Source organism: Bos javanicus, chromosome 11, assembly GCF_032452875.1.
Source record: "Bos javanicus breed banteng chromosome 11, ARS-OSU_banteng_1.0, whole genome shotgun sequence".
Taxonomy (NCBI): Eukaryota; Metazoa; Chordata; class Mammalia; order Artiodactyla; family Bovidae; genus Bos; species Bos javanicus.
The window spans coordinates 27,799,310-27,826,409 of NC_083878.1; the positions used below are offsets into that span (position 1 = coordinate 27,799,310).

Genomic DNA, 27,100 nt, shown 5'->3' on the forward strand with positions numbered 1-27,100 from the left:
ATGAACACTCTTCAATTGGAAAGTGAGGCTGCTCATCTTGTTCCTCATCAAACTCGCATCAAGATATAGTAAGAGGTACATATTACATACAAAGCACAAAGCCAACCCCTTTATGTAACTGAAGATAAGAATATTCAGCCACCAGCTATGGAAAATTTAGTTTCAAACACAAATGAACACTCAGCCTAACAAAGTTCTTTTCCAAAAAAGAAAAAAACCCAGAGTATCCATGAAGTGCAGGCAGGACCAATTATTAAGAGAAAAGAGTATTTTAAAAAATCTTACCACAAATTTATATTCTGTCATTGCCAGAAGCCTCCAAAATTACCACTATTTGAGCAAAGGGAACTTAAACGGTAAATAAAAATTCCAATTAACTGTGGGCTTTAGCAATTGGGTACCTGAGAATTTTCTGGGTGATTCACTGTCTCTTGGAAGTTATAATTCTCAAAAGACTGAGGGAAACTGTTGCAAAGAAAAACACTCAGATAATAAATATTCCTCCAAATACCATACTGCCACTTCTTTTAAACAGAGGAATACAAAACAGATGTGACACGCTGCACCCAAAGATTTTAGATTAACATTAATATTAAATCAATACAAAATGTAGTAAATTTTATATGCTTTAGTTACTAGATAGCATGGGTCCAATAAACAGTTCAGTACTAAGCACAGATCAGGACGCTTAAATAATTAAATGAACAGAAAAACCTCAACACTGATTACTTCAATATAAAACATATAAGGATCTGAGAAGTGTATGTAGCAAGAATTAAATGAAATAAATCAAGCTGGGAGTGGTGATGATTTTTTCCAGGAGAAGCTGCTAAGAACAAAAGTTACAGCATTTGCCCTCTTCCTTTTTTTTCTTTCATATTTAGAGTTTAAGGATAGATATTATATGTGAGATTTTACAAGGTGCTCTGCTTATTAGGAAGTTTCCCAATAAACTATTAAAAATTATTCCAATTATCTCTAGCATATTTTGAGGAAAGCAAAAGTAAACTTTGCACAATATCCAGATATCTAACATTTAATATGTATCATATATCACAAAACAAATTTCACTCAGGTGTAAACTAATTAGGCTCATAATCTTAGCAATTTGATTATTTTATTTATTTTGCCATAAAACAGACAAGACTTTGAGCAAAACTTATAATTTTGGGGAAATTTAACTAACACAGTTCTATCTGAACTCAAAAGTTTTAAGATTATTACAGTACTTAAAATACCTTCAAATTGCTTGTTTTGACAAATGTGTAAATAAATAATACGGTATCTCAAACTTTAAATATACAAAACTACATTTCAGAAGTGTGCTAATTCTCTAGAATGAAACTGATCATTCTTAAAGCACTTTATCTAAATCAGCACTAGAGTCTTTCTAGGTCTTTTATTAAAAAATAAAAAAAATATATATAAACCACACTCATAACCTAAAAAACCAAGTGTAATGCCCATAACATAGATGCATTTACTTTTAAATTCTTTGAAAATGTTTTAAACAAAAAGTCTGCAAATGAAAAACACTCATTTTTGTTATTGCAAGTAAAAGTCAATGCCGTTACATAAATCTGTAAAATAACATTTACAAAAATAAATATAATTTATTTTTAAAAATATATTTAGACCACAGAATTTATTTCTACACAGTTTATAAGTCTCTTCTACCAAGAAAAATTGTACATTGATGAATCTTTTAGAGCCACACTTGCAAGTATTTTTCTTACAGTGACTACTCATTCTGATAGTAAAAGAGTGGTAATTCCTTTTGCCAAATTGAGACGAAAGAATTACTTTTATGAGAGAGGAAAACTAGCTGTTGTTTTTTTTTTTTTTTTGTTACTGGGCTAATAGTTTTCATATTCATTTACGAGGTTGCTTGAAGCCTCAGTATGAGTCTCCTTCTCTCTTCTTATTTCCCAGATATGAAAATAGCTTTTCTGTTTTTCTTATTTTAAAATAAATCACATGCTTCCTATGTTAAAAAGAAAATTTAATTCAAAGTTAACCTACTTAAATGAAAACAAAATTTATATTTAGTAAGGTACCAAAAATCACCCAGGACATATTTGCTTAAACTAATAAAAGCTGATGTTTTCAATTTTTACAAAAGTATACTAGAATTTCTTAAGTTTTATCAATATCTAGCAGTTTCCTTTTCCTCCCTCCTTCTGCCTACCAAAAAAAAAGGTACTAAAAAGTTCTGATGCTAAATGCATAGCTCATTTCACTAAAGTCTTAAAAATAATTTATCTAAAAGAAGTTCTTCTAAATTTTCAGACTGAGAAACATTTATATGAAAAGAAGGTAGGTAAATGACTTGACTTAAATTTCTTAACAAGTAAGACAAAGTGTCTAAAAACGTTAATCATTTGCTTTGCTATGAGGTAATCTGTTCTGAAGTATGAAAGAATAGTTGTTTGTATTTTGGGGATAGGAGTCAAGGCTAAAAACTAAATCACCATAAATAAGGATTTACTGTTTAAAGAATACTTATTTTTTTTAAAATCAATTTTAAATTCCTTTATTTAGTGATGAATTGTCATTTCAGGGAGTCTCAAATGAGCAATATCTAGTCACTTTAAAAACTAAGGTGGGAATTCCCTGCGGGGTCCAGTGGTTAGAGGACTCTGTGCTTCCACTGCAAGGGGCACGGGTTCAATCCCTGGTCGAGGGAACTAAGATCCTTCAAGCCTTGCATGTAGCCAAAAAAAATAAAAACTAAGGTAATCTGGTGATCCTAAGGATGCCAGGAAACAAGATCCCACACTGTTAAGGATGTTTAAACTGTAAAACTCTTTTCGGATGGTAACTTGAAAATAAAGATCAAGTCACAAAATAGCCATTCTTTCTGAACTGGCTAATATGTTTTTAGGAACTTATATGAAAGAAATTTTAATTTACACAAAAAAATAAATAGTGCTATTAATCATAGCACGGCTCTGAATGAAAGAACCTGAAATCAGAATGCCTATCATTAAAGGGTTCTTTAATGAAAAACTATACTGTCATCAGAGTATTGTTGTGAAGCATTAAGTGCAAAGGCTGGTTATAAAACTATGACATAAGACCAATTTTGATATTTTTAAAATATAGGTATATAAAAAGAAAAAAGAAACATTTATGGTAATGTTAACAGTGCTTAACTATCAGTTATTCCTTTAAATGAATTTTTGTTTCTTTAAATTTTTCTGCAATAACTATTTATTTGTAAAAATAAAAAGTTTATAAAATTCAAGTTTAAAATGACCATTGTTTATCTGACCAGGAGATCTGATATCACATAATATCCAACACTCTTTTTAACCAAATTTTCTTTGAAAATTATGAAAGTTATTTTCAACTTAAATGTGGGTAAACATCATTGGTTAGTAATAACCTCCAAACTTGACTCCTGTGAGACCTCAAACAATATGATATTGTTTTATAACATGAAAGACAAGTGACTAAAAAGAAAAGTCAAGAATAACTCTCAATTTGTACATACAGGTCAAAAAGCAAATGCATGATGAAAAATTTTACAATATACAATATATTATGTGTCTTTAAGTTATAACTTAGTCCTTGGCCTGTGAATCAATCTACCAAGTCAATCAATCCACCAAGTGAATCACCACAGCAAAATCAATTCACTATCTACCACAAAAAAGATGTGAGGTGACACGGTTATACACCAGGAAAGTAGTGTGTGGAAAAAACACACACTAAAAGCAAAATATGGTGAAACAGAAATAGAGCAGAAATACACAACCTCAAAATTACAAGGACACCGAAGGAATTTACCTGTAGGTATGTAACACTAGCACCATCTGGTGGAAGACCAGTTAGAAGCAATTCTCCAACTATCACAGTTTTTTTAGAAAATTTCTGAGTTATCTTTCAAAGAATGAGCATTTTCCAAAGAGAATGAGTCTAGCAACGGTAGAGTAATTACACAGAGGACCCATAATAAGCCTATGAGAACTTAAAATGTCTACCAAACAGAGGGTGAATGTATCCTGGGATGGACATCCCATCATATCCACAAAGCGGAATTTTAACCATACAGAATTCTCTGGGCTACTTTTCCTTCAGTGTCTCATATCATATCAGATGAACACCGTTAACCCACAAAAGAAACCTAAAAAGGACAAACCCAAATTAGCAACTTCCAAACAGAATTGTAATTTGGAATTTGGGGTTCCTCAAAGTACCAGCTACCTACTCTCGTGGCCTCTACACTCAACAATGGTACTCAGGCCACAGGAGAATCTAATTCTGGTTTATGTTTAAAATGACACTGAGCTGCTACAATGTACCGCAATGAGTCAAAACAATTACATTTAAATCACTTTTACGGCTGTCAGTGGGCCATTCACAGGTGAAGATGACAAAAATCACTGGTACCTTCAAATGCCGTCATGGGGAAAGCCAATCACCAAACTGAGGGACAAAGACACAGAGCTTCTCTCCATTTGTAGGTGGTTGGGCCCCTCTACCGAGGCAGAGCAGTTTCTGACAAAGAATGGAACCAGCAGAAACTATGGGTCTCTACCATTCTCCAGGGCAAGCGTTCCTTTCATTTTCTTTCTCCCTTCCCTTCACTGTCTTCTGTTTCCCTTGGAGAAGAAAAAAAAAAAAAAAAAAGCCTCCTTGCCACCCCCTCTCCCCCCATCTACATTTGAGTCCAATATGAAGTTGATACAAGTAATGCACGATACCACTAAATGAAGCTCATGGAAAAGACAGTCACAGGAGCAACCAAGCAGGAGGCCTGATGCTTAAGTGAGTTTACACTGGGCACATGGAGAAGAGCCCCACTGTACCAGGACTAGAAAAGCAGGCTCAGAGAACAGAACACTAACCATGGAATAGGCTGTTGTTTGCAGCAATACTGTAAACATTTCACATACGCCACTAACAAGTTCCCAAAACTAAGCAGCCAAGGAAGAAACACTCATCTAATTTTACAATTAAACTGTGCTTTGGTCAACATTTTGAAATGTCCTGATTTAAAAAGCATGATGTTAACCTCCCTACCATCCTTACTGCCCAAACATAAAAAATGTGCTTCTCCTGATTCTTGCCGTTAACTTCAAAACTGTCAGATTTTAAGGCATTCAATTTGTATTTACTCATATAATAACAGATTATCTGTTTATTCTTGTTCAAATGTAATTCTACATTTAGATATAAATCTAAGAGTATTAATTAGCATTTTCTTACAAAGGGAGGTTTACTTTTTCTTTTTTATGCCTTTTATCTTTTTCAAGCTTAAATAGATCTTTGGGAATTCATCCACTAATAAAATACGTGGAATTCAGACTGCTATGGCATAGACTTTTTTCAGAATGTAACTTATTGCAAGATATATTATTCCTTTATTATCCATCCAATAACAGAAGTCAGAATGAGAATTACCAACTTAGAGGGTTATAATATTTTGCTAATAATAATGCTGAATAATACAATTGAATTATTAAAAGTTTTAAGAACAACAAAAAAGGAGAGAAGCAAAGAGAAAAAGACAATGAGAAATAAAATAATTACAGAGAGAGACAGAAACTGAGATATACTTTACCAGCAGCTAATACCTCAGTTCTTTTTACTTATAGTTGAATAAAGTTTTGGAAAAAACAATGGTTTGTGCTACATTCCCCGATATTCTCCCAAATGCTATTGCTGACAATCTCAGTGAACTCCACTAATAAATCACACACATTTTATCATTTTTAACACCATTACTCATTCCTCCTTTCCTTCCTTATGTTTGTTTCTACTTCAAACCCCCCACCCTGCCAACCCCTCCTTTCCTCTGACATGAACTTATACCTCTGCAGAAGTCATCCTACCCCCCGTTTAATGGTGACCTTATCCACAAACTTCACCTAACACATTCACCAACCAGCAGTCTCCAGTTTGAATCATAAGACCCTTTTCTGGGACAACCAAAAAACTTCAGAATTTCTTTTGGCCACCCAGATAAAGCTCAGGGGAAAAAAAAGAAAAAACATACAAACCCTGAAAGCACACGCCAAGTGTAAGATGACGACTCTAGATTAACTGCTTTTTCTAATCGTGCTTCTCAAAAGTCCACTGAACAGACAGAGGGAGAGAAGGAGTTATTCAGTTCAGCAGGCTGCTCCATTTACTTCTTTATCTATGGTCAGATCTTTACTTTTTGGGATCACTGCATATTTCTGGCTCCGCTATATTATACTGTGTAAATATTTAGGAGAAATAATTCCTTTCAAGGATCTAAACTTCCACTGTCGTTATGGCAAATGAACCTGTTTATGCTACGTTCGTTAAGTAACAGCAAGTCTACAAGAACACAGGGATTTACTAATATATGTGGTACACAAACATCACAATCATAAAGCTTCTCATAGGGGCATATCAAGAACATGAAAGGCCAGTTTATTTTTACTCCCACTGCCCTGTAATTTTCTTTAACTCTATTACAACAATCCTTAATTCAAACCTTTCCTACAGTTACAGTAACAGGGTAGACTGAATGTATGTAAAGCTGTACCCAAACTACCCACATCTCCATTTAACCTTCCTTGATTCTCATGTGGTTATCAAACTCAATGCTGCATCAGAGTCTGCTGAAGGTTGTTAAAGTACACAAGTCCAGAGTTCTGGCTTTACTGGCATGGAGAATTTGCATTTCTAACAAGTTCACTGGTGATGCTGATGCTGCTGGGACCATACAGGTTTTAAACCTTTACTGAGGTATAATCTACATTTCATAAAGTTCACCCATCTTAAGTATATAATTCAATGCTGTATGACCATCACCAAAATCCAATTTCAGAATATTTCCATCCCCAAAAGATCCTTTGGTGCCCATTTGCAGTACTCATTCCCATCTCCAATCCAAGGTATTCACTAATTTACTTTTTGTCTCTAGACATTCACCTGCCTGGACATGTCATATAAATGGAATCATAAAGTACGTGGCCTTTCTGTCTGGCTTCTTCACTTAGCATAATGCTTCTGAGATGCATTCATGCTGTAGCATCACTACTTCTTTTTTATTGCTAAATAGTATTCCACTGTTCTAGAAATACTGCATTTTGTTTATCCATTTATCACTTCAAAGAATTTGGGGTTGGTCCAAGTTTCTGACATTGTGAATAATGTTGCTATAAACATTTATTTACAAGTCTCTGTGTGGACATACATTTAATTTCTTTTGGACAGATTCCCAGGAGGGGAAATACTGGGTTGTAAATCCATGTTTAATTTTTAAGAAACTGCCTAGGTACAATGAATAAAGACTCCAGTTTGTTCATTTCCTAGACAATACTTGCTGTTGTCTGTCTTTTTTTACTGCAACTGTTGGAGAAGGAAATGGCACCCCACTCCAGTACTCTTTTCTGGAAAATCCCATGGATGGAGGAGCCTGGTAGGCTGCAGTCCATGGGGTCGCTAAGAGTCGGACACGACTGAGCGACTTCACTTTCACTTTTCACTTTCCTGCATTGGAGAAGGAAATGGCAGCCCACTCCAGTGTTCTTGCCTGGAGAATCCCAGGGACGGGGGAGCCTGGTGGGCTGCCGTCTATGGGGTCGCACAGAGTCGGAAACGACTGAAGTGACTTAGCATATTCTAGTGGTCATGAAGTGCTATCTACTTGTAGCTTGTTTTACATTTATTAATTATTGATGATGCTGAACATTTATTCAATGTCTTTGTTGGCCTTTCCTAATCTTCTCTAGTGGAATATCTATTCAAATCTTTGCCCATTTTTAATCGGCTTGTCTCATCGTGTTCTTTGCCTATTCTAAGTACAAGTCCATCATCAGATACATAATTTGCAAATATTTTCTCCCAATTTTTGGCTTGTCTTTCCATTTCTCTAACGGTCTTTTGAAACATAAAAGTTTTAAATTCTAATAAAGTCTACGACCTTAAGAACCAGTGTTCTAAAGCCTCAGGGAGGCGTGCCAGGGCACGCGCTCAGCCGTTGCGCGGAGGAACGAGGCAGAGCCGCACAACCGCTGCCCGGTCTGCTCTCGGTCCATCCCGCCCACCTGTCTGCCCGCCCAGCCGCAAGGCCTCCTCCGCCATGGGAGTGCAGGTAGAGACCATCTCTCCTGGAGACGGGCGCACGTTCCCGCAGCACGGCCAGACCTGCGTGGTGCACTACACCGGGACGCTGGAAGATGGAAAGAAATTTGACTCCTCTCGGGACAGAAACAAACCCTTTAAGTTTGTGCTGGGCAAGAAGCAGGTGATCCGAGGCTGGGAAGAAGGGATTGCCCAAATGAGCATAGGTCAGAGAGCCAAGCTGACTGTCTCCCCAGACTACGCCTATGGTTCTAGAGGGCACCCAGGCATCATCCCACCAAATGCTACTCTCATCTTTGATGTGGAGCTTCTAAAACTGGAGTGACAGAAACGGCCTCCTCCCTGAAGTCCCTATTTTCCGATGTGCCATGGAAAGATATGGCACCTCCAGCTACCTACAAGTCTGTATGGAGCTTCTCCTGATGTTCCACTACTCTTCCTATAACCATCTTCCCTAGTTGAATGTGTTCTGTCACTAGCGTCGCTCTAGCACCTTCCTCCTCATATGTGTGCTGACGTGAACTAGTTGCCATAAACCTCAAGTTACTCATTTTAGTTTGTTTTTGTTTTGGGGTTAGGACTGAATTTTAGTTCTTTGGCTCTAGGTTTTCAGTTAAGTATTAGTCAGGTATTAACAGCACAAGTAATGGATTAAGTTCAGAACAGGAACTGGTGTGTGGAGTGGGCGGGACAAGGATATTATTTAATTTTATCTTATTTTATTTTGGATGAAAGTTTTCTCTGTTATATATTAAACATTCTTACTGCTGCATTGCAAAGCCATAGAAGACCTGAGACGCTTTTCAGGGCCAAACTATTCTCCAAGTTGAGAGATGTCCTTGGGCTGAATTAAAAGCCCTGCTGCTGCTGCTGCTGCTGCTGCTGCTGCTAAGTCACTTTAGTCGTGTCCGACTCTGTGCGACCCCATAGACGGCAGCCCACCAGGCTCCCCCGTCCCTGGGATTCTCCAGGCAAGAACACTGGAGTGGGTCGCCATTTCCTTCACCAGTGCTTGATGCTGGCTTTTCTTTAAAAAAAAAAAAAAAAAGCCTCAAAAAATTCAAAAGAAATAGTAAACCCTTGAAAAATGTGAAAGCTTAATGGCTTCCATTCACATAAGCAATATGCAAATATCACTCACAGTATCTGCTTTTCTGTTTTGATTTAGCAAAGCCTATCACAACTATCACCCTAAACATATTTAATCTTTTTAGAAGAAAGGGAATGAAGAACTTGCAACTAGCTGGCTTTAATACATTATAGAATGAATAAATTCAGCTGCAGGTGGGCCTAGCTATCACCTGAGAACAGTGGATGGCATGCTGGCACTAAAGAACATGGACCTCTGTGTCAGTGTTTTCAGAGTCACTCATCGGTCAGTATATGCATTTTGATACCATTCTTAAGAATATAAGTATAACTCAAACAGAGGCTCTGTATCAACCTAGAGGGGTGGGATGGGGAGGGAGTTGGGAGGGAGATTCAAGTGGGAGGAGACATATGTATACCTATGGCTGATTCACGCTGAGGTTTGACAGAAAACAAAATTCTGTATCTGTAAAGCAATTATCCTTCAAGTAAAAAATAAAGAATATAAGAAATATGTCCACCTTACAAACTAGAAATAGAAGTAGAAATAAAGATAAATGGTGTACCATGGAAGATAGTATAGAAAAAGAGTGTATTATTTGAAAGAATACATTTATTTGAGGTTTCTATTTTTATTAGTTTTTCATATCAGGGCATTTAAAATAATTCATATACAAGTACAGCCCTTTCTTTGTTGAATATTTACTGTACCTTGAATGAAGAAGAGTCAAAGATTGCAGCTAAAATTCAAATCTTATCTAGGATCATAACTTGCAAATGCATAAAACATACTTCAGGAATATACAGGATACATTTGATTCGGGTAGAAGCAATATTAAGATGATTCATTTCAAGGGTAAAACCCAAATGACTACATGCTTACTTTATTTTTTTCCTTTTTTCTTGATAACTTTAAACTATCTTGTATTGGGGTATAGCCAATTAACAATGTTGTGGCAGTTTTCTAGGTGAACAGTGAAGGGACTCAGCCATACATATACGTGTATCCATTCTCCCCCAAACCCCTCTCCCACTGATTATCCATGTGCAAAAAGCAAATTGTAAGATAAACTTATATGAATAAGTTTACTATTTCTATAGCCATGACCTAAGACACAGATTCTGTGATTTTATGGAAAAACTACAGCAATAAGAAGGATCCAGTTAAAAGATTAAAACCCATTTAAATTTGCAAAAGAATCCTTCTTTATATAATTCAAGCCAGTCTAGGACCCAAAGCAAGAAGCTCTGTATACTGAAGAACTCCTAGGCCTCTACTATAAAATGTTTTCAAATATTTATGTTCTAATTCATGGACCCTGTTCATAACACAAAAGCGATTAGTCCTCATTGCCTTTCAGTTGCTGGAGATGGATTTTATTATTTTATTAGTCTTCATAAATTACAATACAACGAATAAGTCTGATGGCCAATACTCATTCTCCTTTTTCAGTGAGCCACCCAGAGTCACTTAAGAAGCTGTCCAAAGAGATGTCAGAGAATACAGTTTCATAAGAGATCCACAGTCTCTCAAAATAGTCTGGCTCCTAATAAAAACTTATAAGGCATCTTATCCAACCACTTTACATTTTCTGTAATTCAAAATAACTACAGTCATTGGAACATCTTTCCCAAATTATACAAAATTAAGATATTACCATCTCTGCAACATTACTGAACTTGAGATCCTAGATAAAGATAAAGACATAAGAATCAACTAAAAATAAATTTTTAAAAAGAAATACAGAGCTTACTCAATAGCCAACAACCAATTATAATTTATTCATAAAATTGAAAGGTAAGAAAAAGCAAAATAATAAATTTTTTAAGCCTTCATTTTATAACAGTGTTCAAGCCCCTTCTTCAACCAGTTAGATTCCAGTTACTAGCAGGAACAAACTCAGCAGGTTACCCTACTTTTCCTCCTGTCCTTATTTACCAATCAGTCCTCTGATCTTAGAATATCAAGGCTCAATGGGGAAAAAAAAAAAAAAAAGGAAGCAGCAGCAGCAAGGACCTCAAACAGGAGGTCTTACTTTGACAGTTATCTGTGTGTCCATCTGTATGATAATATGATCGTAAGAGAAGCTCATCCTCTGAAATCTACAATTTCCTAGTGAGGTTCTTCATAACAATAAGGTGCAAGGAGAACTGCATCCCCTGCCCCCAACTCTCACCATTTATCCTGTGAAATCCAAAGGATAATCACTAAAACCTTTCCTTATACAAACAGCAAATTAATATCATGCATAATAGGTACAAAGGAGAACAAGAACACATAAACAACTTTGATGCTTTTTTTTACAAATCTGGGTGCCTCTCTCCAAACTAACAGAACTGTACTACTATAGCAATTCATCCATCTATGAACGAATGCCCTCAGCCTATTTCTGAGAAAGGGAAGAATGATCAGTTATATCTGTCTTCATCTTGTCTGAAAATCTTGACATTTTTCAGTAAGTAAAGGTTCCAAATGGCAGGTGTCAGAATGTCTTAGCCTCACATGTGGTGCTGGAAGGCAGGAAAAGCAGCAGCAGCATGTGGTCATGTCAGAGCAACACAGAAGCTGCCTAGGGAGCACATTCTGAAAAGAGCAAACCTCAGACTCGGTTAAATCAATCTAGTGCCAGATGCCACTCTCAGAACAAAGGTGCGGTGCCAAAGACTAGCTGCCCAGAGAAACATTCAACTCAAGGCTCTCACAAAAGGGAAAATAGCTGAGTGCAATGGCACCTGTCTATATCCTGTCTGATAATTTGGTCAAACCAGCTCCTTCAATGCAGAGGCAAAAAATGGTCAAAGAATTCTTTGCTTAGTCTACAAGTAAGTATTATTTCCTCAAAGCCATTTTCAGTTGATCTGAAATCAACAACATGAATCTCTTGCATTTCTGTAGTATTTACAGCTTTTTGTAAGTGCTTTAAGATCTAATTACTATAAGGAAGTCAGAATCCTAAGTATCCTCTTCATTTTACCTGTGGGGTTAGAAAGAACCAGAAGTAAATAAAATCAAATCAAGATCACCTGAAACTCAAACTCAAAAAGGAAAAACTAGTCTCTGGACTGTAAGGCCAGGCTTCTACCTACTTAAATACCACCCTCTGCCCACTTCTCACAGCCCAATCATCTTTTCACAGGTTTTTTCAATAACTAGAAAACTTTGGGGCCTTTTGAAAGTGTTTTTGTGAAAGTTAATCAGTAAGGATTTTTGTTCCCAGAGATTCACATATTGGCATGATGGTCTACTTTATTTCTCCTATCTCAGTCTAAGAAAAAGAAATGATTTCAAGGAAAACTCAAAGCAGGAGATACTGTACATTCGCAAGTGTTGGTCAATTGCGCCCGACTCTTTGCGACCGGGCTCCTCTGTCCATGAGACTTTCCAGGCAAGGATACTGGAGTGGGCTGCCATTTCCTTCTCCAGGGGATCTTCCCAACCCAGGGATGCATAAGAATAGGTTATTTGTTTAGAAAGGAGCATTCACTGTCAAGTCATCTGGTTAGATACAACAGAAACTGAACAAATTGGGATCCATTCATATGAGTAGATCCATTCAAGGAGCCTAGTGTGCTGTAGACCATGGGGTCGCAAAGAGTCGGACATGACTGGGCAACTGAACAACAGATGAGTAGTACACAGTTAACAGTATAGCCATGGAAAAGAACATTCAGTATCATTTAGGTTTTTATATTCTACTGAAAAATACAAAGGGATCCCTGGGCCAAGGATTGATACCTCAAAACACCTGATTTCCTCCCATGCCTCAAAAGACAAAACACAAATAAGAACCAGGACTTCCTTGGATATTCAAGTTAAGTATTTTAAAATAAAATAGTGTCCAAGTGAGAACCTTTGGAAGCGTCCAGAACAAGCATGGTCTTCCAATTCTTGCACAAATTGGTTTCTTCCTCAACATTTCACTCCCTGTGGCTACATCACTGAAATGTATTTATTTGCTGTACCCTTTTAGTGCATATTTTCAAACTAAAATAATTCACCAGAGTCTACATTATCTTGTCTTGCCTTTTAAGCAACTATAGATACTATTCTTCAACTCTGTGCAGCTGGCTCAAGTAATTTCTTTGTAATTTTCAGATCTGAGACCAATTAACATATATAGCACAGAAAGGATAAAAGTAAATATGAATTAACACAGACCTACAATCAAATAAGGACTAAGAGTACTCTCAGATACATATTCCTGCAGTCTGAAAATCAAATGAATAAAATTAATTATTAAATAAATGGAAATTTCCTAAATTAATTTCTTATTCACCACTTAGTCTGCAAATTTCTATAAAACAGGTCATTTTGATATGATCATTTTCCATGTCTGCTGTCTTTTTCCTACACACTTTGCTAACTTAATTGATTCCAGACTTTCCAGCATCTCATGTTTTTATGCTTTACTCATTGAAATAGAGGGATTTGTTTTTTTCATTAACATGGATAAAAACCAATTTGGGTTCATGTTTGGAATAACGATGAGTGTTGGTAAAAACAAAGTGTGATGCTGTTGTCAAGGAATGTTTATTGTTCAAAATCATGCAAATGATAAACAGACACATGAAACGGACAAGCTTTGTGCTGGCATCGAGTTTAGTATATATTTCAACTGAAATAAAAGCAGAACTAGGACAAACCAGAAACAGATATCTCATAATTTTCAACGTCACTGTAAAGAGTGATGCTAAGTCATCAGTTTTTTTCACTCCACCAAAAAGCAAGAGTACAAGCTAGGGTACTTAAATGTTAGCTGGTTAATGACACCAACTGCAACCTCTTTAATTAAGCCTATGCTTATTAAAGGCACTGAACATTCTCTTAAAATCTTCTGATCTCTTTTGGTATCCCTGGAAATTTAAAATCTTAATTGTTTTGGGCCTTCTTTTGGGCAAATGTATTTTATCTCTACACTGCTCAAAGCTAAAATGAAATCATAACTGGGGGTGGGGGGAGGATCCCAAAACTAACAAATGAAAAAACATAACCTCCTGGTCTAATCTTACCTAAAAGTAATGACATCTCCCCTATCCCTTCATAAAGTTTCCTGCTCCAAGTTCTTAAAACCTGGCCAGTAGATATTCACACAATTTTTAAAAAACAATATACTAAAGAAAGCTGGAAGGTTGTTCAGATACTTAGTCCTGCTGTAGCTTAACGGTATAAATTCTTGAAAATTAAAAACAAATATAAAGATAACACAAATAAAAAGAAAGCTAAAGCTGTGTTCTTGAGATTCCCAAAGGTAAGAAAGGAAAAGAAAGTTACAGCGGTCACTTAATATGTTCTTAACATCATGTGTAAAGAAAATCTCTGATATAATCTGATCCTGAAGAATTTAAACTACAGACTTCCTGATTCCCCAGTGCTGGCAATCACATCCAACAGTAACTATGCACAATGGCTGAAAGAACTTTTAAAATTATTTCATTTCTTCAAGTTTAACTATGAAGTCTCCATTTCCAAAGTAAATTTTAAATGACTTGATGTTCTGAAAATGTATTTTATAACAAAGGGCTCCACTGAATTTTTCCTGATAATTTCTAGTTTACTAACTCAAGCGTAGGACAATTATTAGTAAAATTACAATCTCAATAGTAATATTAATGTTTCATATCACACACCTGGCATCGTATTTCAACATTATTTTCATCTGAAAGTTAAAAAACAGAAAGATGTTAGAATACAAACCCAAGTATACCATGTTAGAGTAACTTTGAGTTTTTATTCCTAGAAGAAAACTGAATAGTGTTTGTTCTTTATGAGAAATTACAAACAATAAATTGTTAGATATCATAAATGATTTTACCAAAATAGATATAAAATCATAAATCTTCAAGAAAGAAATTATTTACAGTCATAGGCATTCTTACACAATGATATGAAAGATGCTTTTCTTCTTTTTCCCTTATTTAAATGAGAGGGAAAACAGAAGAGAGAAAAGGAGGGAAGGAAGGAGAGGGAAACAGACAAATGTTTTCAGGGAAGTGAGTGAGCAAGCACACACATACACATTTATGACTGGCAAATCCATTAAAACATTTTTTTCCCTCTTAAATATTTTTCACTTAATTAAGTAGGATACAAAGTAATAATGACTTGTAAAGAAGTAACAGAACATAACCAATTGACTCTGAGCAGGCTACTTCTCCAGAGAAGGCAATGGCACCCCACTCCAGTACTCTCGCCTGGAAAATCCCATGGTCGGAGGAGCCTGGTAGGCTGCAGTCCATGGGGTCGCTGAGGGTCAGACCTGACTGAGTGACTTCACTTTCACTTTTCACTTTCATGCATTGGAGAAGGAAATGGCAACCCACTCCAGTGTTCTTGCCTGGAGAATCCCAAGGACGGAGGAGCCTGGTGGGCTGCCATCTATGGGGTCGCACGGAGTCGGACACGACTGAAGTGACTTAGCAGCAGCAGCAGCAGCAGGCTACTTCTCCAAATTATCTACCCAACCCAATACCAAGGAGATACATTGATCAGTGAAATGAATGTATTTTCCTCACCTGGAATAAATAAATCACTACCATCATGAAGGTCCGTCTAGTCAAGGCTATGGTTTTTCCAGTGGTCATGTATGGATGTGAGAGTGGGACTGTGAAGAAAGCTGAGCACTGAAGAATTGATGCTTTTGAACTGTGGTGTTGGAGAAGACCCTTGGGAGTCCCTTGGACTGCAAGGAGATCCAAGCAGTCCCTTCTAAAGGAGATCAGTCCTGGGTGTTCTTTGGAAGGACTGATGCTAAAGCTGAAACTCCAGTACTTTGGCCACCTCATGTGAAGAGTTGAGTCACTGGAAAAGACTCTGATGCTGAGAGGGATTTGGAGCAGGAGGAAAAGGGGATGGCAGAGGATGAGATGGCTGGATGGCATCACCGACTCGATGGACATGAGATTGAGTGAACTCCGGGAGTTGGTGATGGACAGGAAGGCCTGGCGTGCTGAAATTCATGGGGTCGCAAAGAATCAGACACGACTGAGCGACTGAACTGAACTGAACTGAACTGAACCATCATGAGCAAGTTCGAGAGTACCATTTCCAACTTTATCTACTGGTTAAAACACAAAACCGCACATATTAGAAACACACACACAGAAGGAACAAAAAAAGCACTCTTTACTGTTCTATCACCTATTTCCCAGGTTTAGAAAGCAGGCTTCTCGCAGCAGATATTTTTCAAACACCCACTTCAGTTTCAATTTGGTCCTTAAAATATTCTCCAAAACACTTGGAGAAACACAGATTTCTAATTTTTCAGAAATAAACTACCATGCAGGCTTATGTATTGTGTATGCACTATTTGCTTCAGCTTTAACTTCTCCGATTAAAAACGTAAATTCTTCATCATACAGAAAGAGATACAAACCAAGTAACTCATATCTGAAATTAGTCTCTTCCACTATTTTCAAAGGCCAAGGGAAATTTTTTTTAAAGAAACAACACTTCTGAGTTAGAAAGATGTAGACTATGACATAACTAAAGAGGCCAAAAAAACTTACATATTTTATACCTAAATTTATTGTCCCTATGGAATGTTGTTTTGTCACACAGATCAGTATTTATTGCATTACCCCCACATCCTAATATCTATAGAAAAGAGTCTTTCAACCATGTAGGAGTACTTTAGGTGAAGTTCCTATGAAAACACCTGCCAAAGATCTTGAACTATCATATGAAGTGGATCACAGGGTTTACAAAGTGCTGCAGACGTTCAAAGGCATTCCCTGCCCTGAGTATCACAATCACAGTGAGAGACTTCAGGCACATGCCTAAGTCGTTTCCCTGAATTGTTTCTTGTCAAATTAAAATGTCAAAAATTAGGCTATCAAATGCTGTCCCTGAGGACTCTAGCTCAACCCAAAGAGCAGCTACCAATTAGTAAAGTCGGGTCTTTTAAGGGGGAAAATTCTTCTTTTTCTATTGGTATCTGAAATTAGCAGGGCCCCCAACAAAAAGTTTCATCTCAGCAGTTAGTTTAAGTGCTACTGATAGCTATAATCACATGCAGGCTGCAATTTCTTTTGAAAGGCTTTTCAAATGAACAAATACAAAGAAAAAAGAGAAACACAAGTGTTTTCATAGTGAATGACTGCCTAGGATGATAGAGGTATAAAAAGCCAAGGCTAGAGATCCAGATATACATGAGTATTGTGAACTAACAAACCAAAGTCAAATGAAATCCTTGCTCACTCTTTTGACAAGGTCAGTGCACTCATCCCTTAGCACAATATACAATTGAATTTCAGGTTGTAGAAGGTGCTTCAGGAAAATAAAACCCACCACAAATCATTTAATGTTTCTCTATTAAAATCCTCTAAGAAAAACATTTCCTGTTCACTTTTTTTCCCCCAAAGCTGCATATCTCTTAGAGACTGCCTTGGTGAAGTGTTCATTTGTTAGCGACATAAATGTGCAGATGTAATAGATGTTCTTTAGTAGCCAAATCATACTGTAATTTTTTCACCCAATATCCAGATGAATGTATATAGTGCAAGATGTATAATTTATCCACAGAAGAGAAAATCATATTCATGTGCTAGAAAGAGCTACTGGTTGCCCACGAACTTCCCCCAAAAGGTTCTAAAACTTGATTTCAAAGGACAAAAATACAAGCAACAAGCCAAACGTGCTCACAGAACATGACTATTTACATGAGGCATGCATTTAAGTTGCCTAGGCTTACAGTTTATCATTATATTACCTGTGGCTACTAAAGTAATTAAAAAGGTCAATTTGAACTGTGGCAAGAGACATTAAAAGCAAAACTTCAACACTATACATATATATTCCCATGTATACAATCCTTCTTCACTTTTCACAAAAACCCTCTTTGATTTCAATTATCAAGCATTTCCCAATGTTGCGGCTTTTAAAGCCTTCATTCCCAGACACTACATTTCTTGGCTTTGTGGCTCAAGTGATGACAAACAGATCATTTCCTATTCTCTCCACTTACCTCATCATCAACAAGACTGTTAGAATCCAGTTACGTTAAGAATTATTTTTAACAGCCACCTTCAATTACAAATGTTTGACATGATCACAGACTTCCAATGCTAATCCCCTTTCAAGTTGAAATACCCACAGAAGGGCCCTTTGAGACAAACAGCATGGCTATTTGCTTTGCTTTGCCTTATCCTGCAAAGCTGCTGAAATACATTTGAATCCTTTCTCTCCTCCCCCATCACTATCATACATTTCTTATGCAAAGTTACGTGCAGACCCACATGTTTTTGTCTGACAAAGCAGTTTTCATGGATAATACGTTTTTCCTAAGTATACCTCTAAACCCAAAGGCTGTTTTTAAAGAAAAGAAACATTTCATGTAATTGACTCTCATTTCCCCAAGTTCCCTACCTATAGACTATCTACCTTAGTTTACATATATTTGTATGACCTGAGTATATTTAATTTCCAGAACTTTATTGCTAACCACTCGGTTTAGAAACTTTCAGTCTTGTATATTCAGGAAGAAAGTCCGCCACTTAACCCAATGTAAAGAAAACCTGAATCTATAAAGAATAAAACTATCAACAAACTAAATAATACTTATCTTAGTTGAGGAGAGTTTTTTAAATTTCAAAGAATACAATTTTCCAGCACACCAAATTCAGGCTTTTATACCAAAGGCACAAATCTAAGTCTCTACTATTTCCAAGTGACAACCAACTGGGATTGAACAGAAATCAATGTGTAGGTGGACTTACTAAAATCTGTTCTTAACTTGAATTTTCATAACTCAAATTCCGTTTTAAATGCAACAAGAGAGTTCATGAGCTAAAGGAACTATGAAGTGAATTTTTCACAGTGCAAAGAATTCACTGGTAAAGCAACTGAACATCTATTCAATTAGGAACTTTTAACTTCTGATTTTGTGTTTAGAGTTTGCAGAAGTGAGTAATACTTTTCTTTAAGCCTGTATCCTATCTGTGTTAATCATTGAAACATGGACCTCTATGTTCTACTATTACAACAAAGATAGCTCTATGCCCTTAAGCTACATCTAGTTTATGCTCCCAAGGGAACCGGGAAGAGGTGAACACATCCCACTAAAGACCAAGTGAAAAAAAAATTTTAAAGACCAAGTGAGAATACAGTAACCAATCACAAATTACCCTTGGAGTATACTCCTCAGTTAACAGGAAGCAAAATTAGAAAGTGAAGGGAATCAGGATATGTTACTACAAGATATGCCACTTTGACAGAGTAATTATTTTAAGCTGAAGGAGTGTGAGAAATGGAAAGACTCTCTGACCTTCCCTTTCTACCCTGAAGCAGGTCATAAGACTCCCATGTGAGAGGTGTTGTCCTTATACTTGGAGGAAAGAAGCAGCCTTATCTCCAAAGATGATAGAATGTTGAGAGGAATTTAAAATCACAGACCCTACTGTTTCCCCCAGTTTACTAACCTTAGCTAAAATCCTTCATGCCTCCTGTTATATTTATTTCCCCACAACTTTCTACTCTTCATCAAACCAAGTATAAAAATGCTCAGGCTTAACTGTTTCTTTGAATTTTTTTCCTTATGAAGGTTCCTGTGTCATGTAAAACATAATTAAATACACTTGTATGCTTTCTCTACTAATTTGTCAGTTTAATTTTCAAGCCCAGCTAGGGGCCTTAAGACAGTCAAGTAACCATCCCCCCTCCCCCCATTTGTTTTCTTCACAAAATAATACTTTTAAATTCTTACTAAGAGTCTTATTAACTCCTGTAACTTAATTCTTCACAAATTCCCAGTTGATGAAATCACATTCTATGACTCAGTGACCTACTGATAAAGCACATAAGCTGGGACAACTGATTTTGGAAAGGCAGCAGTGGGATAACCAGTGGTGCTAAATACAAACCTACCTTCACATGTACATGAGTATGAAGCTCAACAAAAATAAATATGAGAAAAAAAAGTTATCTGGCAACTCGTCCATGAAAGAAAAAGAAAAAAGACTACTTTATGGCCACATATTATTTCCTGAAGTGCAAAAACATTCTTTGAAAACACATCCCAACACAGATAATTTAACTAGGACTTATAGTTTAGCTAACTTTCAAGGTGAAATTAGGCAGAAAAATAATTTTCTTAGATGCCTGCACAATCCATGACTGAAATGAAAACACAAACACGTCACACTCTGGACTCTTCTCAGCAAGAATAAAATGGAATGGGGGAGAGGGGGTGTTGGGACTGAGACATTCTAGCTCCGTCACTATGGAAATCAAAGAAGAGTCTGACTCTAGGTTTCCAGAGGAAGTATCTATTCTCTTCACAGTCTCTCTAGAACAAATGCTTTTCAAAGAGTTCAAATTCTCATTGAAACTACTTTAAAAAGTATTAACAACTTTCTAACACCTTCAAAATTATTAGCACAATTTCAAAGCATTTCAAACAAAATTCCAAGTCTGTCTTAGATTATGAACAGCTATAACGAACCATATTTTTTAATTAAATATCCTTATTCCTTTAATCACTTCATGTCACTCTTTAATTTAAAAAAAATTCTAAATCTCATGAAAAAACATACCTCCAAGCAATGTAACACCTGGAAATCAGTAACTGTGATTTTTTTTTTTTAGTAAACCTTGTCTTGTCTTCTTTATTGCTTATCTTCTCTATTCTAAAAAAAAATTCTCCTAATCAAGTACTCAGCCTTGATTTTAAACACAGGCAAAAGGAAAGGAAGAGAACAAATAAGCTCATTTGAAAGTGTCAGAACTTAATGTGTTCAGTTTGTAAAAAAGATTTGAGATAATACTGCTAAACACTGGCTGGCCTGTAAAAGCTGGCTTGAAACTCAACATTCAAAAAACGAAGATCATGGCATCCAGTCCCATCACTTCATGGCAAATCAGTGGGGAAACAATGGAAACAGTGACAGACTTTATTTTCTTGGGCTCCAAAATCACTGCAGACGGTGACTGCAGCCAAGAAATTAAGACACTTGCTCCCTGGAAGAAAAGCTAAGACAAACCTAGACATCGGATTAAAAGGCAGAGACATGACTTTGCCTACAAAGGTCTGTATAGTCAAAGCTATGGTTTTTCTAGTAGTCATGTATGGATGTGAGAGTTGGACCATAAAGAAGGCTGAGCGACAAAGAATTGATGCTTTTGAACTGTGGTGTTGGAGAAGACTCTTGAGAGTCCCTTGGACTGCAAGGAGATCCAACCAGTCCAGTCTGAAGGAGATCAGCCCTGGGATTTCTTTGGAAGGAATGATGCTAAAGCTGAAACTCCAGTACTTTGGCCACCTCATGTGAAGAGCTGACTCATTGGAAAAGACTCTGATGCTGGGAGGGATTGGGGGCAGGAGGAGAAGGGGACGACAGAGGATGAGATGGCTGGATGGTATCACTGACTCGATGGATGTGAGTCTGAGTGAACTCCAGGAGTTGGTGATGGACAGGGAGGCTTGGCGTGCTGCGATTCATGGGGTTGCAAAGAATCGGACGTGACTGAGCGACTGAACTGAACTGAAAACTTATATTTATCTATAACACATCAAAAAGTAGGGGGAAAGATAGGTATTCATTAATGTTGGATTGTATAACATACACATATACAACACAGAGGTATCTGAGATCATGTTCACCAAAATAATAATCATGACCTTTTGATGGTGGAGTACAGATTATTTTCTACACTCTTTAGACTACTTTTTCTGCTCTTTAGACTACTCTGTACTGTCTGAACTGCTTACAGGAGTACATATTTATACACAAACACAAAAGTGTTCTTAATTTGTCAGTATTTAGTGTATAGGTATAGAAGACACCTTACAATTTCACAAAAAAAAATGGTTAAAAAAAAAAACTAAAACATTTAAGAAAGAAGTCATACCAATTCTCTACACTCTCTCTTAGAGAACAGAAGAGGGAACACTCCCTAACTCATTCTATGAAGTCAGCATTACCCTACTACCAAAACCAAACAAAACATGACAAGATAGGAAAATAACAGTACCAGGATCTCTCAAGTACATAGATACAATGATCCTGAACAAAATATTAGCAAATAAAATCTAACAATGTACTTACATATTGAATAGGATATATCCCACGAATGCAAGGCTGTTTAAACATTCAAAAAACAATTAATATAGTCCACCCATCAACATGCTATAAAAAATCATCACAGCAATAGATGCAGAAAAAGCATTCCACAAAAACCCAATACCCATTAATGATAAACCCAATACCCATTAATGATAAAAAGTCTCAGTAAACTAGGAATAGAAGGGAACGTCCTAAATTTGATAAACATTATCTACCATTAAAAAAAAAAAGCATAGCTAATATTATACTTCTTGGTGAGAAACTACAGGTTACCCACTAAGATCAGGAATAAGACAGGGATGTCCCTCTTACCGCATTTTTTTCAACATCACACTGGAAGTTATATCTTACACAATGTGACAAGAAAAGAAAATGTACACAGGGTGGGAAAGAAGAAATAAAATTATCTTTGTTCACAGATGATATGAGTGGGAAGGAAGAAATAAAACTATCTTTGTTCACAGATAACATGATTATCTATGTAGAAAATCTGGGGAAAAAAAAAAAACGAGCAAAAAAAAAAAAATCCTGGAACAAATAAGCAATTATAACATGGTAGCAAGACACAAAGTTACTGCATAAAAGTCAATCGCTTTCTATAAACTAGCAATGAACATGTTAAATTAAAAACACAATACCATGGCAGGGAAGCAGGATCAATGGCAGAATAAGGAGGATATTGAGCTTAACCCTCCTTATGAACACATCAAAATTACAACCATATATAAAGCAACTGTCTTTTAATATGACCTGGAGACTAACAGAACAGTTCTACAATTAAGGCTGTAAAGAATGAACCACACAGAGTTTGGTAAGAGGGGAGGAGAAGTGATCGAGTTGGGACTCACACCCCTAGCAGGTGACCCAGGAGAGTGCGGAATATCACAGGCTCAAAGAGCCTCCCTGAGGAGTGAGATGTTCAAGCCACGTCGTAAGCACCCCAGCCCTGGGGTCCTACACCAGGCAAACAAAGCCCCTTAGTCCGGTTTGAAAACCAGCGGGGCTTCCCAAAGAGCTCTTTAAGAAACCAAAACTCAGCTCTGAAAGAGCGCTCACATTTCTCTCAGTCCCAGCACAGAGGCAGCAGACTGAAAACGGCCCGGTGTTCTGGTCAGCTTGTTGGGACGGCCCCAGGGTCCACACTGGGCTCCTGCTCCAGGTCCTCCTGCTCCGATGCTATCCCCTGTAAGGAAGAGACTGCCGCTGCCACTGTACTACAGTAAGTAGTACACATATTTGGAGGGAACAGAGCTGACTCGAGCCACGGCCATGCTATGACCAGGGCAGAAGCAGTCATTGCTGGTGCACCTGGCCATGTCTGAGCACACGCTTGGGAACAGCAGAACCAGCTCAAGAGTGCAGCTCCAACCCCTCTACCTTCAACCCAGCCTCTAACCAAAGGCACGCATACAGGGGAAAAAGTTGAAATGGCTAGGCAGTAAAGTCCCAAGGCCTCAGGCCCTGGACACCCCCAACTGAGGCAGCATCATACTCCACCTGAGAGAAACTCAATCCCCTCAGGGCTCCTGCTCCATCCCAATGGGCCTGAAGCCTATCCGCCATTGGGCAGTGACAGCCACTGAGTACAGTGGAAGCCCTTGCACCTGGTTCTGTCACTGGCCCCTCCAACTCCAGCCCTTGCTCCTACCAAGGTGATGGCTGCCAGCACATCCCAGGGGAAGATGCAGCTGGTGCTCACTTCAGATCCAGCCTGCCCACTAAAGCCACAGGGCACACATACGTTGCCAAGGAGAACTCCTGTACAAGAATACACCTTCCACACCTGGCTAGGTATCTGCTTCACCTAATTTCATAGAGTCAAGAAAGATAAACAAAATGTGAAGAGAGAGGAATATGTTTCAAATAAAAGAAGATGAAGAAAAAAAAAATAAAACCTAAAGAAACAGAGGTAATTAACCTGATAAAGAATTCAAAGCAATAGAAATAAGGATGGTAACTGAACTGGGGAAAAGAATAGATCAACATGATGAGAATTTTAACCAAGAACTAGAAAATACAAAAAAGAACAAGACAAAGTTTAAGAATACAAAAACTGAAATGAAAGATACACTAAAGGGAATTAATAGCAGATTAGGTGATACAGAAGAACACATAAGCTATCTGAAAGAGAATAATGGACATCACCCAAACAGAACACCAAAAAGAAAAACAAATGTTAAAAGATAAGAATAGTTTAAGAAACCTCTAAGACAACATCAAGCATACTAACATTTACATTATAGGGTCCCAGGAGAAGAGAGAAAAGGATAGAAGATGAGAATTTCAAACTTTCAAAATTTCAAACAGTTCAAAATTTCATGGAATTATGACTGAAAACTTCCCAAATCTAAAGAAGGGAAATGATATCCTGATATAGAAAGCAGAGTCTGAAACAAGATGAATCCAGTGACCCACACCAAAACATGTAACTAAAATGTCAAATGTTAAAGAGAGAATTCTAAAAGCAGCAAGAAAAAAAAAAAAAAAGGAATCACATACAAGAGAACCATATAAGGTTATCAGCTGATTTTCAGCAGAAACTTTGCAGGCCAGAGCAAGCAGCATGACATATTCAAAGTGATGAAAGAAAAAACCCAACAATCTAGTATAGTCTCTATGCACCAAGGTTATCAGTGAGCAGGGTTTTAAAATCCTCCATTGTTAATTAACTATATTAATATCAATTTCTCCCTTTTTATTGGTTAACATTTGCTGTATATATTTAGGTGCTCCTATATCAAGTACATATATGTTTATGAATGTTGTATCTTCTTCTTGTATCCATCCCTTTATCATTATAAAATGCCTTTCTTTATTACAGACTCTGTTCTAAAGGTTACTTTGTCTGACATGAGTATTGCTAAACAGCCTTCTTTTTGCACTGAATATCATTTTCCATCTTCTCACTTTCAATTTGTGTGTCTTTTGCTCTGAAGGGAGTCTCTTGTGGACTGCTTATAGCTGGGTTTTTGTTTTTTTTTTTTTCTACCCAATCAGCCACCCTTGTATTCTGATTGGACAGACTCACAGATACAGAGAACCAGGTAGTGGTTACCAGGGGTGAGATGGGGATAGGGAAAGGCAAAATAGGGGATGGGAATTAAGAGGTACAAACTACTAGGTATAAAATAAATTAATTACAAAGATGTAACATGAAGCACAGAGAAAAGAGCAAAACTTTTATAATTTTAACTGAAGTATAATCTATAAAAATACTGAATCATTATTTTGTACAATACTGAAAACAATATTGTAAGATAGATTTTTAAAAAATTATATTATCCAAAAACAAAATACTTAAGTATAAATTTAACAATACACACATAAGATTCATGTATAAGTGAGTAAAACTACAGAACTCTGATGAACAAAATCAGTGAACTAAATAAAAAGGGAGACAGTCCATGTTCATAGATCAGATCAGATCAGATGAGTCGCTCAGTCGTGTCCGACTCTGCGACCGCATGAATCACAGCACACCAGGCCTCCCGTGTTCACAGGTAAGAAGACACAATACTGTTAGGGTGTCACTTTTCCCCAGCGTGATCTACAGATCTCAGCGTGTTATTTTATAGATATGAACAATCTACAGTTTACAGTTGACGCCTGAACAACATGGATTTGAACTGCACAGGTCCACTTATACACAGATTCTTCTTTTAAATAAATATACTGGAAAATATTTTGGAGATGTGCAACAATTTTAAAAAACTCAGCCTAGAAATCATTTAAAAATTAAGAAAAAGATACATCATGGATGCATAAAATATATGTACATACTAGTCTATTTCATCATTTATTACTATAAGATAAACAGAAGTCTTATGAAAAGTTAAAATGACACTTACAGACTGTATATGGTTTTATTCCTAGTCAAGAGAAATATTAAATCTTAATTGCAATAATACAGTACGACTGTAATAATTTCAGAGCCACCACCTGTTGTTACTATACTAAGAGTATCTGCTTAAAACACTGTGTGACGGTAATAATCATCATCATCTCTCTAATAAATTGTGTATCACAGTGAAAAGTGATCTCTTGTGGTTCTTGCATATTTTTCATTGTGTTTAGTACAATTCCATGAACCCTGAATAACACCACATAAGGTGTAACTAATGATGCTGGAAGTGCTCCAAGAAGCAGAGATGTCATGGCATTACAAGAGAAAGTTGAACTGCTTGATATGTACCATAGACTGAGGTCTGCAACTATGGCTGTCCATCACTTTAAGCAAGGTAAAGGAATCTAACATAAGGACCACTGTAAAAAAAGAAAAGCAAGTTTGTGAATCCATCAATGCAGCCATGCCAGCAAGCACAAAATCCTCACCCTTTTTGCAAAATACCTTTTTTATCTCATACTGGAAATGCAGCTTTTATGTCAGTGTGACTTGAGAAAAAGTGAAGTCATTATATGACAACTTAATGCAAAGGGGAGGTTAAAGATAGAATTTAATGCTAGCAAAGGATGATTTAATAATTTTAGAAAGAGGTTTGACTTAAAACATATTAAGATAACAGGAGAACTAGCTTCTGCCAACCAAGAAGCAGCAGACAAGCTTCTAAATGCCATTAAGAAAATTATTAAGGAGAAAGGATATCTGCATGAACAGATTTTTAATACAGACCAAAATGCCCTATTCTGGGGAGAAAATGCCACAAAGGACATTTATTAGTAAGGAAGAAAGGCAAGCACAAGACTAAAGGCAGGAAGGAATAGGCTAACTGTACTGTTCTATGCAACAAAACTGCCCTTATCTATAAAGCAGCTAACCCCTGAGCCTTGAAGGGAAAAGATAAACACTAGCTGCCACTCTTTGGGTTCTACAAGAGGGCCAAGGCAACAAGTATCCTTTTTCTGAATTGATTCCATCAATCCTTTG

General features: G+C 36.8%; 2 protein-coding genes across 5 annotated transcripts in view; one reads left to right on the forward strand and one right to left on the reverse strand.

The window, feature by feature from the left end:
• Nucleotides 1-27,100, reverse strand: part of SRBD1 (S1 RNA binding domain 1) — a 243,606-nt gene that overhangs the window by 100,705 nt on the left and 115,801 nt on the right. The gene's annotated exons all lie outside the window — the stretch shown is intronic.
• Nucleotides 7,948-8,617, forward strand: LOC133256960 (peptidyl-prolyl cis-trans isomerase FKBP1A-like). Its single transcript, XM_061432249.1, has one exon. It carries the CDS (start codon nt 8,066-8,068, stop codon nt 8,390-8,392), a length of 327 nt encoding a protein of 108 aa, XP_061288233.1. The 5' UTR covers nt 7,948-8,065; the 3' UTR covers nt 8,393-8,617.

Bases quoted from the DNA above. Each gene is read 5' to 3' on its own strand.
- LOC133256960 (XM_061432249.1), top strand. From the start codon at position 8,066: ATGGGAGTGCAGGTAGAGACCATCTCTCCTGGAGACGGGCGCACGTTC.